Genomic DNA, 15707 nt, shown 5'->3' on the forward strand with positions numbered 1-15707 from the left:
AAACTCCTATAAGTTTTGTCTCAGTTAGATATTGGCGACCGAGTTAAAACCAGAAGGACAGGAAAAGTTAGAGGGGGTCTATTGTCTGGTGGCAGGTAGAAAAGGCTCCTGTCTACTGGGAAATTCAAAATGCTCAGTCTTCTCCAGGCAATGATACCACAATTTTAGCCGACATAGATTTTCCTCAGGTAGCAAGCCATCAAGTGGGCTGTAGTACCACCTAGTGTCTGAAGGCAGGGATACAGAGGAGTCAAGACTTGGGCTGCTTGTTCCTGTCCTCCCAAGTTAGCTCCTGCCTTTGTCCATAGCCATTTTCCAGCCTTAGCTCAGCTAATCTCTGTCTGCTAGTGTGTTATAGTGAGTCTTCACTCACTATACAACACAATTTGGGTTGGTGTTTCACCTTCCAATCTACTTCCTCTGTAGCTTGGAAGAATTTGGTAACGTACCTCTGAGCGTATGTGGTGAGTGGTGGCAACACCTGCAATCAGCCCAAATAACAGAAACCAAGACATGTGCTGTGCTGATCTTGTTTTAGCAGGGAGGAAGCAACAATATTAAGATAATTGATATAGTTCAGAAAGTCACTTTAAGTATGTTTGATTAACTTTGCAATTCTAGTGGTTTCCTATAGTAAATCATTTTCTGTTGCTTCTGTTTCTGTTAATATGTGAAGTACAGCAAGACTTTGCATAACTTACACTAAAAAAACCTCCAAAAACAATTGTGGAATAATGGCACAGACTATTCTGCAGACATAAGGGTGCCTCAGTTTGCACACTGGGAAGGGAAATGTATTCTAGCAAAATTCTAGGTGTGCCCTATGTTTTTAATTGACCATGCCCACCTTTCCTTAAGGGACACATGCATCTTGGGCAGGCCAAGTTTGTTTTTTCCGACAACTAGATGCATTGCTTAAGTAGTAACATATTGCAATCAGTCTGATTCTACATCAAACTGCAGTTTCAGTTTCAACTGTTAATGCACCCAAAATTGAAATAGAACATAACCTCCAGTTGGAAACACAAAAGGCTGTCTTCATCATATGACACTGACCAATAAAAAGGCTTTGAAAGTAATGAAAATAAATTTGACACAGATTTCTAGGATGAATAATGAGAGAAGTAAATTTTCTAGGTTAGGTTCTCTGTAAAAACAGTAGTAACACAGGAAAGATGCAAAGTAAGAACATAAACAAACATACAAAAATGTAATTCTCCATCTTTGGAAATGTAGCCCTGATTGCAGGTGCTGCCACAACTCATCATATGCTCAGAGGTACATATTACCAAATTCTTCCAAGCCACACAGGAAGTAGATTGGACTGTGAAACAGCAACTCAAATTGTGTTTGCATTTTGACAAATTTTCAGGGCAGTACAATATCTCAGAGAGGAGGTCAGGTCTCCTACTCCCCTGGTGGATTCACTATAGCTGCCCAATTTCCCTGTTCTTTAAAGTTTGATAGAAATATCTGTTGGCTATAGGTATGCTCTTAAAACGCAAGGTTTTTTTTGCCTATTAGTGAATATATTTATTGCTTAAAACATATCACATTCATTTATCATCAAAATATTAGGTCAACTCCTCCCAGTATATTTTATTTCAAATTCTGAAAATATTTGGAAAAACATCAAACTAGTATCTGTTTGTTAACCAGTGTATTGATAATCCTACCTGCAGAGTTCCAATAAGGAAAGTTGTACTGCCTTCAAATAAACAGCCATCAACAATTACCCCAAAGGAAAAGCAGAAGCCCATATGACCATCTATAATCTCACCAATAAACCAGGGCCCTGTAGGGAAGAAAAGTGTGTTATATTGAATGTGATTATAAGAACAAATTGGCCCTGTCTAGCTCTAAAATAGCTGCCTGGTATTAAGGAAAATTACTTGTTTGTCCAAGTATCACTTAAAACCAGTCATGGTGACAAAAAAAAGATATCCATGTAAGATATTACTGTCAGTAATGTCACTGATGAGCAGCAACATATTCAATGTGTAGGATTTGTAACTTACACAGAAAATGGAACTTTATTTTATTTTAGGATTTCTGTTAGCTTCCTTGAACTGTACATGGAAAGGTGGGAGTCTTTTAAATTAATTAAATTAAAATTGTTACACTCAGACATTTTGTTAAGTGCTGCTGTGAGCCAATAGCCAGGAAGGTGGACTTGGATCTGAGAAACCTGTGTTTCCATCCCACCGCTGTAATAGACTCTGTAGGGAAGTCTTTCAAAGCTCCGTCTTCTTCTATAAAATGGGAGATATTGGAAAGCCGGGGAGGGGATCTGCAAAGAACTTTGCTGAATTAGATCTAAATCTTAAACGGTAGAAAATAGTAATAAGGGTTGAAAAGTGCACAATGGTTTTGCATTGCTGACTTATAAGTGAACATAAACTCAGGTGTCATTCATCTCTTTGTTTTGTGCAATGCTGGTGGTTATATAGTAGGACAAGGAGTGGCTTGATGTCCTTCAGAAGCCTTACACAGATATATTGGGATTGTCACTGAAAATTTATAGCTTGCCAAATTTTAAAATACCCTTATTTGATATGCAATGTCAAGTTCATTATTTCCTGAAGTCCACAAGTCTGTTCAAAACCATTCTGTTCACAGACCTTGGTACCTTATGTAAGTTTTTTTGCCTCATGTTTGATTTATCAGTTTTACAGAATGCAAATTCATGATTTAAATTTTCAATTTAGAGTCCTATAAAAAAAGGAACTGTTAGTGAAAGACAACATGTTCGAGGATTTTGAGCTAGAAACTCTACTGGCACACCCATGAACTCACAATGTCTATTTTTGAGTGTTGTTTGCATCTTACCCAGAGTAGTATACAAGCTCAGCAGCAGAAACGAGTAATAGAAAAAGTTGGTTTTGCTCAGAATGTGGAGAGAAAAAGAGGCCCGGATTGCCATGCCCATAGGTTCTAAAAGGGAAATATAATTTTAGTTTTTTAAAAATTGCCCACTACTATTGAAAACACAAATAGGTAAGCATTTTACAGCACCATCAAAGGGCAAATTCATTCACTGAACAAGACCTTCTGCAAGAAAACTTTGAGATGGTTGCATTTTCAAACCAGAGTACACATCATATATATAATATACACTCCAGCATTTAAATATGTAAAATTCACCAAATTTTATCTATGAAGGATGTTCTGCACCCTATTCTGGGTCTAACTAGATTGAACTAAGTATCAACTGTAACCAGTAAGTACTTGAAATGTGCTTGAAATCAAAGTAACTAGAACATGCAATATTAACTTTGACTTTAATTACAGTGAACGATGTCCTTACCTGTTACAGCAGCAAGCTTTTGTCCTGTCTGCTGCTTCGTAGTCCTTTAAGCACAACCCAGAATGGGTGAACACCTCCTAGATCCTTAGGATTATCATGATTCACTCTGGTTGGGGGTTAGTGATTGTATTACTCACTATATCGTTGTTGTTGTTGTTGAAGTCAAACTCTTATTACTTGACTTGACTAATGAACTGGTAACTTGATTATTATTTTTAGGATGCTGTTCTGGTTCAGGTTCAACAAAAGCCTTATTTGGGCATTGTCCCTCATGTGATTAGAGTAGCAGAGAGAAGAGATTGGGGCCACCTTTTATGGACCTGCCCTCTTTATCATGTCCCCATTATCCCACTCTATTGCCTTCCAGGCATTGGAGAGGAAAGTTCTAAAGTGGGGAGCCTCTTCTATACAAGTAGGCTCTGTGCTTGATTTAGAGCTGCTCTCTGTCCCCTCATGGAATCATAATTACATAAGGGTAGATGCCTGAATAGAGCTATATACTTTCAAATAAACTACTGTGCATATTCAAGAAAAATAAAAATAAAGGCTCATTTTTTGTTTTGGTTCAGGATTTCATTTGACTTCTTGGCCACAAGGCAAGATACTGAGAGATCACTGCTTCCTGGGACTTTTTATCAAGAAGCAGAATAACTCTAGCAGTGTCTAACGAATGCAGTAATTTTATTTAAATTATCACTGTTCATTGTTTGCACAATCCCAGAGTGAGAAGCCTGAAAGCAATACCATAAAACAATATTTTATTTAAATACAGCTTAATTTAAAAAACCCCAGACAATATACTAACAACATGACTTTAGTCGAATACTCAGATAAATAGCCACATTTCTACCTGGTGTCGCAACTCTATTGGTGTTGGTGCTACTTGCACCTGCAAGGGGAAGGCATTTCAGAGTAGAGGTGCCACCACTGAGAACACCCTCTCACAAGCAGAGCTTGGAAAAGTTACTTTTTTGAACTACAACTCCCATTAGCCCCAGCCAGCATGGCCACTGGATTAGGCTGATGGGAGTTGTAGTTCAAAAAAGTAACTTTTCCAGGCTCTGCTCAAAAGTTGCCATATATGCTGTGTCAGAGAACTATGCAATGTGAGAAGGGCATCCTCTATGACCCCAAAGACTAGGCAGATATATAAGGAAGCAGGCAGTCATACAGGTATCTGAGTCCCAACATTTCCTAGTTCCAACAATTCACAGTCAAGGTCATGAAGGGTGCTGTACTCTCACAAAGTCATTAACATTCCATACATTTTAAGCCACCCAGCCTTTGGTACAAGAGTTTTAAAAAACACCTTATTGCAACAGAGGTTGCAGAATAACTAACCATAATCTTTCCTCAAAAAGAAAGGCTGGATAAGGGGCAGTTATTGGTTAAGGAGTTAACATAAGAATCTGATCTGGTGAGGCTGGGGCTGAACAACTACACATTTACTGTAAGTTTGGATCTCTGGTGTATCAACCATTCCAAGAAAGGTATGGAACAAAATTTAGCTGTATCTTTTAAAAACAGTTATTTTTCAACAACATACCCCAAATACTGAGTATCTCAGGGTTACACAGATTATAATACTAAAAAAAAAAAAGGTGGGAGGGAACCCTAGCTAAGAGCTAACTCCTGAAGATCACATCTGTGTATTTTGTTTAATTTAAATCATTCACTTAATGAAAAAGAGTAAGGAAGGGAAAGATCTAAATTGAGTTTAAGGAAAAGAATTACTCTTACTTTTAAGTGTAGGTTTTTTACGATACCGGAAAATAATCAACAAGGCAATGTGAACCACAACCAATAGTGCAAACACTACTCGAGGCTGAAAAAGAAAAAAATACCAAAAATATTTTATACCTAGCAAAGCAAACAGGGTCAATAAGGTGGGAGACTAAAATGCATTTACCCATATTTGGAATAACTGGAGGCAATAGACCAAAAATGCCAAGGGACCAAAAGGGAAATGAGATCACACACAGACAGCAAAGGTCGAATCCAACATCATGAAGTTTTCCATGAGTGTCAATCTTTTCTTCTTTTAAATAAGGTCCCAAGGGTTCTTAAAATTATGTGAAATTTTCCTTTTGCAACAGGCATTTGGTTTCTGTGGCTATTCTGTAACATTTTATTTTTTACATTGTTTTGGCTGATTTTATTATCTTTTCAATTAATTAACTGCTATGAACTATAAAAAGCAGCTGTTTAACAAAAAGTTTTAAATAAAATCCTGTCAACTTTCTCACACCCACCCACTCTGCCCCTCTCTGGAATAATCACCCATATGTAGAGGTCAGTAAGAAGCAGCCAAGATGCCAGAAGGTCAAATGTGAGAGAAAGGTTTTCTTCCATAGCAAATGTATGAAGCCGAGTAGCACTCCTACCACTGGCATCCTAAATATGGGAACACAAAGGAGTAAACAAGACTTTTAAGTATATGATAGCAAAACTACTAATACAATTACTAGTGCCTGTCATTATGGGGTATGGTATCTGTGCACATGTGCTTGTGAGAGTGGCAGTGTATATATTGCAAGGACCATGGGATCATAGTCAGTGAGCACTTGGACACCACATGTCATGGATGGAGACTAGGCTTCACCCTCATCCCAAAGTGCACTACTTTATTTCCCCCCCCATGTAGTTGTCATTCACTCTTGTAGAAGAAAGTTAAAGGGTATACACTCAAAGCAGGCATGGCACTCTTGAACAAGTGCCAAAGCCCAAGCACTCAAGAGGGTCTACCATTGCCCACATTGGCACCTATTATTAATAGCATTTTACAGTAGGGCCCCACACATACAGCAGGTTACATTCCAGACCCCCGCCTAAAAGCAAAACCCGCCGAAAAGTGGAATTCCTTCAATAAAATGGCACCCGATGCCCGAAAAACACCGTAAAAGCGGAACAAGTGCTGTATGAGTGGGGCCTTACTCTAATTTTAGCCGCCATATTAGGGGAACGCCAAAAAGTGGGGCCCTACTGTGTTATTTTAGGGATGCTACTGAGAGGAGCACTGGCCCACATGGCTGAAGCAGCCACAATCTTACTTCAGCAGAATGTCTCAAGGTCCTGCCACCAATGTAGTATCGCTTTGTGATGATGCATTTGGCCCAGACGCATTCTAGGTAAAATAAGATGGTGGTGGCTTCAGCCACACAGCCCAGCACTACTCCTTTACTGAGAGGTGGTGAGGAGTTGCCACTGCTTTCAGCCCTGGCCCCTGGATACTGCTGATGCTCTTGGCAGTGTCACTGCTGTGCCAGTCTTCACCACTCCTACTCCTTCACTGCTGGATGATTTCTTAATTTTTTTATATAAACGTTTTTATACTGCTTAATATAATAAGAATCTTTAAGTGGTTTACATAAAAACAGTAAAAAGGCATTCCAGAGAGTAGGTGCTATCACCAAGATGGTCTGCTCATACATTGTCACCAAGTGACAATCCACTGGTTGTGGATAACCAGCAGAGTCTCCTTGGCAGATCATAAAAGATGGACTTGATCTGTATCGGGGGAGGCATAGTCACCTAGTAGTACTCTGTGGAACTGATTCCATATATAGTGAAGCAATGGTGAAATGTTGCCCCCAACTCCCAGCTGTGGAGGCAGTCCAGGAGGATACTGTGATCAACAGTAAAAAAGCTACTGAGAAATCCAGGAGAACCAACAGTCACACATTCCCTGTTCTTCTTCTGAAGAAGATAATCCATCACAGAGACCAGTGCTGCTTCTGTTCCAAAGCTGTCCCATAACCCAGACTGGAATGGGTCAAGATAATCAGTTTCATCCAAGAGAGTCTGCAGCTGAACCACCAGCACACTCTCAATCAGTCAACACAAAAAAGGTCTATTAGTGACCAAACCTTTGGGTCCAGAGTGGGCTTTTTCAGGAGTGACTGCATCACTGCCTCCTTCAAGGCAGCAGGGTCCATTCTATTACGCAATGAAGTGTTCACCACACCCAGGATGGGCATGGGTTTTGAGAGTATTTTTATTTTTGGGTACCACCCTGATCTTTTATGAAGTGGCAGCATAGAAATACATTTATAAATAAATAATTTCTAGCCCTCAGATCATAAAGACTATGGTGGAGGTGGTCTCTCAGATAAATATGGCCCTATACAGCTCAGGACCACGTTAACAACAATTAGCAATAATCAGTAAGATCTCTGGCTCTAATTCAATGGCATTATTGATGTGAGGGCTAAACCCACTCACAGCCTCTGCAGCATTAGAGTTAAGACTGATTCTATTTGCATAGCTCCATCTTGAGTTCCATTTCTTGGTTATGCTACTAGTGAGTGACATAAATATTGGAAAACCAAGCATATAATATACAAACAACATTATATTTTCCCTCTCACATCGAGAACAATTCTGTGGTATCTGCACTGTTCTCATTTTAATGAGGCTGAGACATAATAATTCGCCCAGGATCACTCAACGAGTAGTTACGGATGATCAGGGAATGACCGAGCTCTTCCAAGTTTAAAAACAACAACTCTTAAATACAGTTTTTAGTAGCTGAAAGCTATAAAATGTATGATAAAATTATAAGCAGCAGCAAAGAGCTCACCTGAACTGTCACATCTATATGATGAAACCCTTCACTGTAGTTTTGTGGGTCCCATTTCAGTACATAGAGAGGTCCAGACACCTGAACAGCATCCCCCAGATGAATGCCATCAACACTGACCTTGACAAACTTGATAGAAGAAGGAGAGAATGCCAAAATCCTAATTAAAAATAATAAACCAGTATGTCATGGGACTTGTTAAGATATCACCGTTATTAAGGTTAAAATAAAAGTCACTATGTATAAATGATCCCCAATTAAGGCATACTAACTATAGTGCTTATCTCCTGATGATGACCAAGGAAGGAGTTCAGGTAAAAATAACTTTAGGGTGAACATGACAGTCTTTGGAATCAGAAATAAGAATTCACTTTGCTGTAGAATTTGATGGTTCTTTAAAAATCAGTTTTAAAATAACTTAAAAGGCTTATTTTAATACATGGTTAAAGCATATATCAGCAGATGCAGTATGGCCTATTGAACAGTCTTTTACAATGCTTTTGAAACTGAGAGCGCTTGCTGTGTTAATGTCTGAATATGCAAACACTGACTCAGTCACATACGGACAAGAAAACATTTTTTAAAAAATTCAGAAGTCTCAAACTACATCAGATTACCTTATATGCGTAGAGTGAAGGATTCTCTGCAGTGGTTCATGAGCAGCACTACTATAAAGGAATGATTTGGGATTGGTGATAAGAACCACAGGCCACTCCTCAAACTTCAAGTCAGCAAAGCTGAAGAGATCATGATCAAAAGCAAGGATCCGGTACCTGATGGCCAACAATTAAAAACAATACCTTTTTAGTTAACAAAGAACATCTTAATGACAGAAGATTTATATTGTCTGATGATATGGTTTTATTGATTTTTCCTTTGCTTCCATTTAATCCATTTTTTTTCCTGGAAGATGAAAAGTTTATAGCCTGATTGACTGTCTTCTACCAGTCAAACTTTCTTCATTTATAGTTATCAAACAGGCAACTTTTTTTTTTAAAAAAGTGAGAACTTAATAGAGCAGTGTGATATCTTAAATATAAATACTGATGTTGTTTCAGCAGTTTGCATATATTAAACATTTAGAGTTCCCTACATTCAGTTTTTGAACATGAGATTATGGAAAGTTTATAGCAATAGTGGTCAGTGGGGGTGCTTACCTGACTTCTTGTCATTGGCGTCGCTGTGGCTTATAGGAAGAGAGAGAGGTGAGGCGGTAGCACAGTAAAAAATGCACTGGAAGAGCCAGTCTGATGCTCCATTACTACCATGCCCTCTCCCTCTGGGTAAGCCACAGCAACGCCGGTGACAGGAAGTCAGGAAAGTGCTGCCTCCTCCCAACTGCTACTAGCCAATAGAAAACAGAGGAAAAATGTATTTTGTTTCTAAATGTGTTCTCTGTCATTAAACCTCTAAACAGCAATATTCGTAGACAAGCTTATCTTCATTATCATTACATTTCATGAGTGGCCAATGCTCTATATTTAACCTAGCCATCACAAAAGACCTTTAAAGTACAACCAAATGCACAACTATTGCTCTTTTAACTGTACAGAATCTATTTGTCTTCTCTCACTTCCATTTGTAAACTATCCCATTGTCTCAAGCACATATATTATTCCTCATAAAATGCAATTCTGTCTCCATCTAGCAGAACCATTTCAGTGTACAGTGCTGTTTAGAATATGCTTGTGAAAGTGTCATAGGCTAGTTCCTGTCATATTATTGGATAATAGTCCCTTGTCATCGGTGATGACATGAGCTGAAAGAAACAGAGTTTCTTGTAGTTTCATACACATGAGCTGAAAATCTTCCGACTTTGTCTTGAGACTTCAGGTAAAAACAAGGCATTTCTCAGAGTTTATCTTGAAAATAGTCATTTTTTGCTCCCAGGTAGGTCACATCTATGAAAGCCACAAGTGCTCTCTCTTCATGCTCTTTAAAATCCAGCCTAAAATTCTCCAGACTATCTTGGAATACTCTAGAGAAGGAGCTTCCAAACCATAGAGCTTCACTCAGGTGGTCCGTGCCATGTTTATGGATTTGTGGTTAAAGATGGGAGACAGCACTGAATATTTATATTGATTTTTATTTAATATTTATATTTATTTTTGTTGTATTTTTATAACTTCTTTTATTTCTGATATTTTGTTGTATTACAGTTTGAATTCTATGCAATCACAATTGCTACAACAGGCAGAAAAATCATTAAGTGGTTTACCAAGACCCTCAGCAATTTTCAAGTGGTCGTCCACTGTAGAGATCAGGGTGTTGCTCGCACATTTTTGTCATGATATCAGAAAATTAATTTGATAGGTGGAGAGCGTGTGGAGAATTCTCTATCATGGATTGCTCAGGAACTGCATAGGAAATGACTTAAAAGCACAAGAAACTCCCTAGACAAAGTTTGGTTGTTCTTCTTGTGATCAAAAGGCAGGCATTTGCAACCTGTGTTTTACCAAGCCTTCCTAATTCAACATCAATAATAAAACTCTTTGACTGCAATGAAGTTAATGAGTATAGTACAAATGCCTGACAAGACCCAATCACAGTTCTGGCAACAGCTAGAAAAACAAATATGGAAGACCACATGATATGCATAAGAACACATGAAGAGCTGATCAAACCAAATATATCTAGTTCAGCATCCTTTTTCCCAAATGATATACCAAATGCCAAGCAGAAGTTGATAACAATAGCCCTCTCCAACTGTTCCCCAGCAACTGGAATCCTGGAAGTAACACACAGCCATCATGATTAATAGTTACTTTTAGCTTTATCCTCCATGAATTTATCTATTCCAATTTAAAAGCCATCTGTTGTTGTCGTTATATGCCTTGAAGTAGATTACGACCTCCAATAGCACCTGTTCAGATCTCGTAAGTTCAGTTCTGTGGCTTCCTTTATGGAATCAATCCATCTCTTGTTTGGTCATCCTCTTTTTCTACTTCTTCCCAGCATTATTGTCTTTTCTAGTGAATCATGTCTTCTCATGATGTGCCCAAAGTATGATAGCCTCAGTTTCATCATTTTAGCTTCTAGTGATAGTTCTGGTTTAATTTGTTCTAACATCCAATTATATGTCTTATTTGCAGTCCATGGTATGTGCAAAGCTCTCCTCCAACACCACATTTCAAATGAGTTGATTTTTCTCTTATCCACTTTTTTCACTTCCAACTTTCACTTCCATACATAGAGATTGGGAATCCCATGGTCTGAATGATCCTGACTATAGTTCACTGTTATATCTTTGCATTTGAGGACCTTTCTAGTTCTCTCATAGCTGCCCTCCCCAGTCCTAGCCTTTTTCTGATTTCTTGACTATTGTCTCCATATTGGTTAATGACTGTGCCAAGGTATTGATAATCCTTGACAAGTTCAATGTCCTCGTTGTCAATTTTAAAGTTACATAAATCGTCTGTTGTTATTTTAGTCTTCTTGAAATAGCCCTGCTTTTGTGCTTTCCTCTTTAACTTTCATCAGTATTCGTTTCAAATCATTGCTGGTTTCTGCTAGAGTAGAATGGTATCGTCTGCGTATCTTAAATTATTGATATTTCTCCCTCCAATTTCCACACCTCCTTCATCTTGGTCCAATCCTGCTTTCTGTATATGTTCTGAATATAGATTAAACAAATAAGGTGATAGAATACACCCGTCTCCCACCCTTTTCGACTGGGAACCAATAGGTTCCTCCATGTACTGTCCTTACAGTAGCCTCTTGTCCAGAGTATAGGATGAGCATCAAAACAATCACAATCAGATGCTGTGACACCCCCATTTCTTTTAAAGCGTTCCATAGTTTTCCATGATCTACACAATCAAAGGCTTTGCTGTAATCTATAAAACATAGGGTGATTTCCTTCTGAAATTCCATGGTCCGTTCCATTATCCATCATATGTTTGCGATATGATCTCTGGTACCCCTTCCTGTTTTAAATCCAGCTTGGATGTCTGGCATTTCTCACTCCATATATGGTAACAGCCTTTGTTGTAGAATCTTCAACATTATTTTACTTGCATGGGATATTAAGACAGTAGTTCAATAATTACTGCATTTCCTGGGATCCCCTTTCTTTGGAATTGGGCTATATATTGAATGCTTCCAATCTGTAGGCCACTGTTTTGTTTGCCATATTTGTTGACAAGTTCTTGTCAAAATTTGGACAGATTTGGTCTCAGTAGCTTGTAGCAACTCTATTGGTATGCCATCTGTTCCTGGTGATTTCTTCCTTCCAAATATTTTAAGAGCAGCTTTCACCCCGCATTCTAAAATTTCTGGTTCTTCATCATATGGTTCCTCCATGAATGAATCTGTCATCCTTGCATCACTTTTATAGTGTTCTTCAGTGTATTGCTTCCATCTTCCTTTTATTTTATCTCAGTCCGTGTGTTCCCCTGTCCCTGCCCTTGGTTTAAATTTCCCTTTAATTTCTCTAATCTTTTGGAATGGGGCTCTTGTTCTACCTTTTTTGTTGTCTTCTTCTATTTCTATACAGTAACTATTGTAACAGTTCTCTTTGTCCCTACGTACTAGTCGCTGTATAGTTTCATTCAGGGTTCTAACCGTGTTTTTATCTCCTTTTGCTTTCCTTCCCTCTTTAACCATTTAAAGGGTTGTTTCAGTCATCCATTGAGGTCTTTCTCTTTTTAATTAGAGGTATTGTCTTTTTGCATTCTTCCCTGATAACGTCTCTGACTTCAATCCATAGTTCTTCTGGTTCTCTGTCAACTAAGTTTAAAGCCTCAAATCTCTTCCTTATTTGATCTTTATAGTCTTCTGGGATATTATTTAAATTGTCTTTTGGCATTATGATTGCTTTGTATCTTCTTCTTTAGCTTTATTCTGATTTTTGATATGACCAGTTCATGATCTGTACCGCAGTCTGCTCCTGGTCTTGTTTTCACATAAGTATGAAACTTTTCCACCTTCTACTAGGTAGCCTCGGTGGCACGGAATGCGTTCTACCAGCTTCGGCTGGTGGCCCAACTACGACCCTACCTGGACAGGGAGAACCTCGCCAGTTATCCATGCTCTGGTAACCTCTAGATTGGATTACTGTAATGCACTCTACGTAGGGCTACCTTTGAAGATGGTTCGGAAACTTCAGCTGGTGCAGAATGCTGCGGCCAGAGTTCTTACTGGGACAAAGAAATTTGACCATATAACACCTATTCTGGCCCAACTGCACTGGCTACCAATATGTTTCCGGGCCAGATTCAAAGTGTTGGTTCTTACCTATAAAGCCCTTAACGGCATCGGACCGCAATACCTGGCGGAACGCCTCTCCCGCTATGTATCTACCCGCTCGCTGCGCTTGACGTCAAAGGCCCTTCTCCGGGTCCCAACGCATAGCGAGGCCCGGAGAGCAATAACTAGAACTAGGGCCTTCTCAGTAGTGGCCCCCGAATTATGGAACGACCTCCCTGACGAGATATGCCTGGCGCCTTCTTTGTTATCTTTTCGGCGCCAGGTAAAGACCTACCTCTTTGCCCAGGCTTTCTAAATTTAAATTTTAAATTTCAAATGTTAATTTTAATTTTTTTTTGTTGCAATCTTGTTTTCACATATGTTTTATAGTGCATTTTATTTATACTCACTTGTATTTTAACCTGTTTTTATTGTTGTACACTGCCCTGAGAGCTTATTGCTAAAGGGCGGTATAAAAGCACAATAAATAAATAAATAAATAAATACTACCAATTATAGAATCCATTTTATTCCTATATTGACCATTTGGTAATGTCCACGTGTACAGTTGTCTTTTTGGTTGCTCAAAAAATGTTTGCAACAAACAAATTATTGGCTTCACAGAATTCAATACGTCTTTCTCCTGCTTCATTTCTATCTCCTAAGCCCCATTTCCCCACAATTCCTAGTTTTTCTCTGTTCCCTACTTTTGCATTCCAGTCCCCCATGATTATCAGCACATCTTGTTTTGGTGTGCGATCAGTTTCGTCCTGTACTTCTGCATAAAATCTTTCCAATTCTTCTGCGTTTGCTGTTGGATGATGGTTATGTTAATAGGTTTCCCATTTAATCTCATTGATATCACTCGCTCGGACCTTGCGTTATAGCTCCTAATTGCTTTTGCTACATCACTTCCCACTATTAATGCAACCCCATTTCTTCTTAATTTTTCATTTCCTGGGCTTCCTTTCGGCTTTGACCTAGCTGCGTCATTAGTCACGCTGCTACTCGTACTTGTCCTCTGTTCTTCCCCAGTAGCTCAGTGAGTGCCATCTGACCTGGTGGTCTCATCTTCCAGCACTATCTCGTGTTATTCATAGGGTTTTCATGGTAAGAGGTATTCAGAGGTGGCTTACCATTGCCTTCCTCGGAGTCTGGATGCATCTTAGTCTAGTGTCTCAGCTTTGGCCATTCCGCCTTGGGTGCCCCTGCTAGGAGTCTAGCCTCTTGGTCTAGACTCTTGACGGCAGTGCTCTCTGCTTCTTTGACATTCTCAAACCCCCTCACCACATTAAGGTGTGCATTCTAGAGGAGGAGGTGATATGCAAATACTTGTAAAGATCCCTAACGTGGAATTTGCCTTTTTCACAGCTGCTGAACACTGGGTTGACATTTTTTAAACATATATTTTTTAATTTAGTTTTTTTAAAACAACAAACAATAAACTACAGAACATGATTGTCCCCAAGAGAGACATAGGCATATATAGTCATGTATGATTAAATTAATTTTAAAATGTTAATATAAAAACAATGTAAGCAGGTTATGGCTCCTTTCTTCCTCCCTCTTCCCGCTTTTCACTAAGTACTGGGTTGATATTTTCAATTATGAATTATTCATCATGATCTGAGGATCTCTTTCTTCTGTCTGCAAAGTACTCTGGTGTCCAGGAAGGGGGCGATATATAAAAGTAAGCCTGTGATAAGTGTGTGAGAGATCTTTTGGATGTGTGGGATCAACAGTAATCATGATAACAATTGTCCATTGACTTTGTTGACCCACACAAATTCTATATCTTCTCTTTCCTAAGCATCTAGAGGGAGTTTCTTCTCTTTCCTAAGCATCTATGGGAGGCTGCCTAATAATTTGAGAACCCTAGTTCTAAAACATGGCATGCACACTGTTCTTATATATAAGCAGATGATCAGTAATCTTTTCAATAAAAAAACTAAAAGATTCTTATACTGATTTTACATTGCTATAAGAATAGTACTGAAAATAGCCAACACACACAATTAGGATCACTCTTGCACTGGGTTATTTACTTACTTCCTACTATCTTTCCAGTCTCCCAGCTCCAGTTCTAAAGTTCCATGATGGTGACGAGTATGTAGGACTGGCATCAGACCACCCAATGTATGGAAGTGCCCACACAAATATGCTGTGGCAGAGCTAATAAAAATGTAATGATTATTGTTGATTTTGGAGAAGAAATAGTAGCTTATAGACAGTTAACAATAATGAGTAAAAAATATTAACATTCCTAGTTACTAAATACATTTGCACCAAAGAAAATAAATATTACCGCATTGTCATTCGTATTCCTGGAGACGGAGAAATGATTGCTGAGGTGGGATAATGACCAAACCAAATGGTATGGTTACTGCCATGACTTTCTGCAGCCAGCGCAGCCAGTTCTTGCATTTTAATCTGAAATGAAAGAACAACTGCAAGAGTTTTAGCAGCATGTTGGCTACCAAGACTTCAACATAATGCAAAGTTTTTGTATTATCAAGGCTACAGTCCTAAGTACCCACACTAACAAGTTAAGTCTTACTGAATTTAGTGGGACTTACGTTTAAGTACCCCCTTTAGGATGCACACATTAACATGGTGAGGGGGTTTCAGAGTGCT

At 38.8% G+C, this 15707-nt stretch overlaps 1 protein-coding gene across 7 annotated transcripts in view; it reads right to left on the reverse strand.

Moving 5' to 3' along the window:
* Positions 1-15707, reverse strand: part of TMEM62 (transmembrane protein 62) — a 46799-nt gene that overhangs the window by 5798 nt on the left and 25294 nt on the right. For all 7 annotated transcript variants that reach the window (XM_061611266.1, XM_061611265.1, XM_061611269.1 and 4 more), the window contains 8 exons: positions 15379-15503; positions 15123-15245; positions 8504-8659; positions 7887-8046; positions 5588-5701; positions 5048-5132; positions 2830-2934; positions 1677-1795 (listed from right to left, as the gene is read on the reverse strand). In XM_061611266.1, the coding sequence (XP_061467250.1) occupies positions 1677-1795; positions 2830-2934; positions 5048-5132; positions 5588-5701; positions 7887-8046; positions 8504-8659; positions 15123-15245; positions 15379-15503 (987 nt within the window). The remainder of the gene's footprint in view (positions 1-1676; positions 1796-2829; positions 2935-5047; positions 5133-5587; positions 5702-7886; positions 8047-8503; positions 8660-15122; positions 15246-15378; positions 15504-15707) is intronic.

This window comes from Rhineura floridana, chromosome 2 (genome assembly GCF_030035675.1).
Source record: "Rhineura floridana isolate rRhiFlo1 chromosome 2, rRhiFlo1.hap2, whole genome shotgun sequence".
Classification (NCBI taxonomy): Eukaryota; Metazoa; Chordata; class Lepidosauria; order Squamata; family Rhineuridae; genus Rhineura; species Rhineura floridana.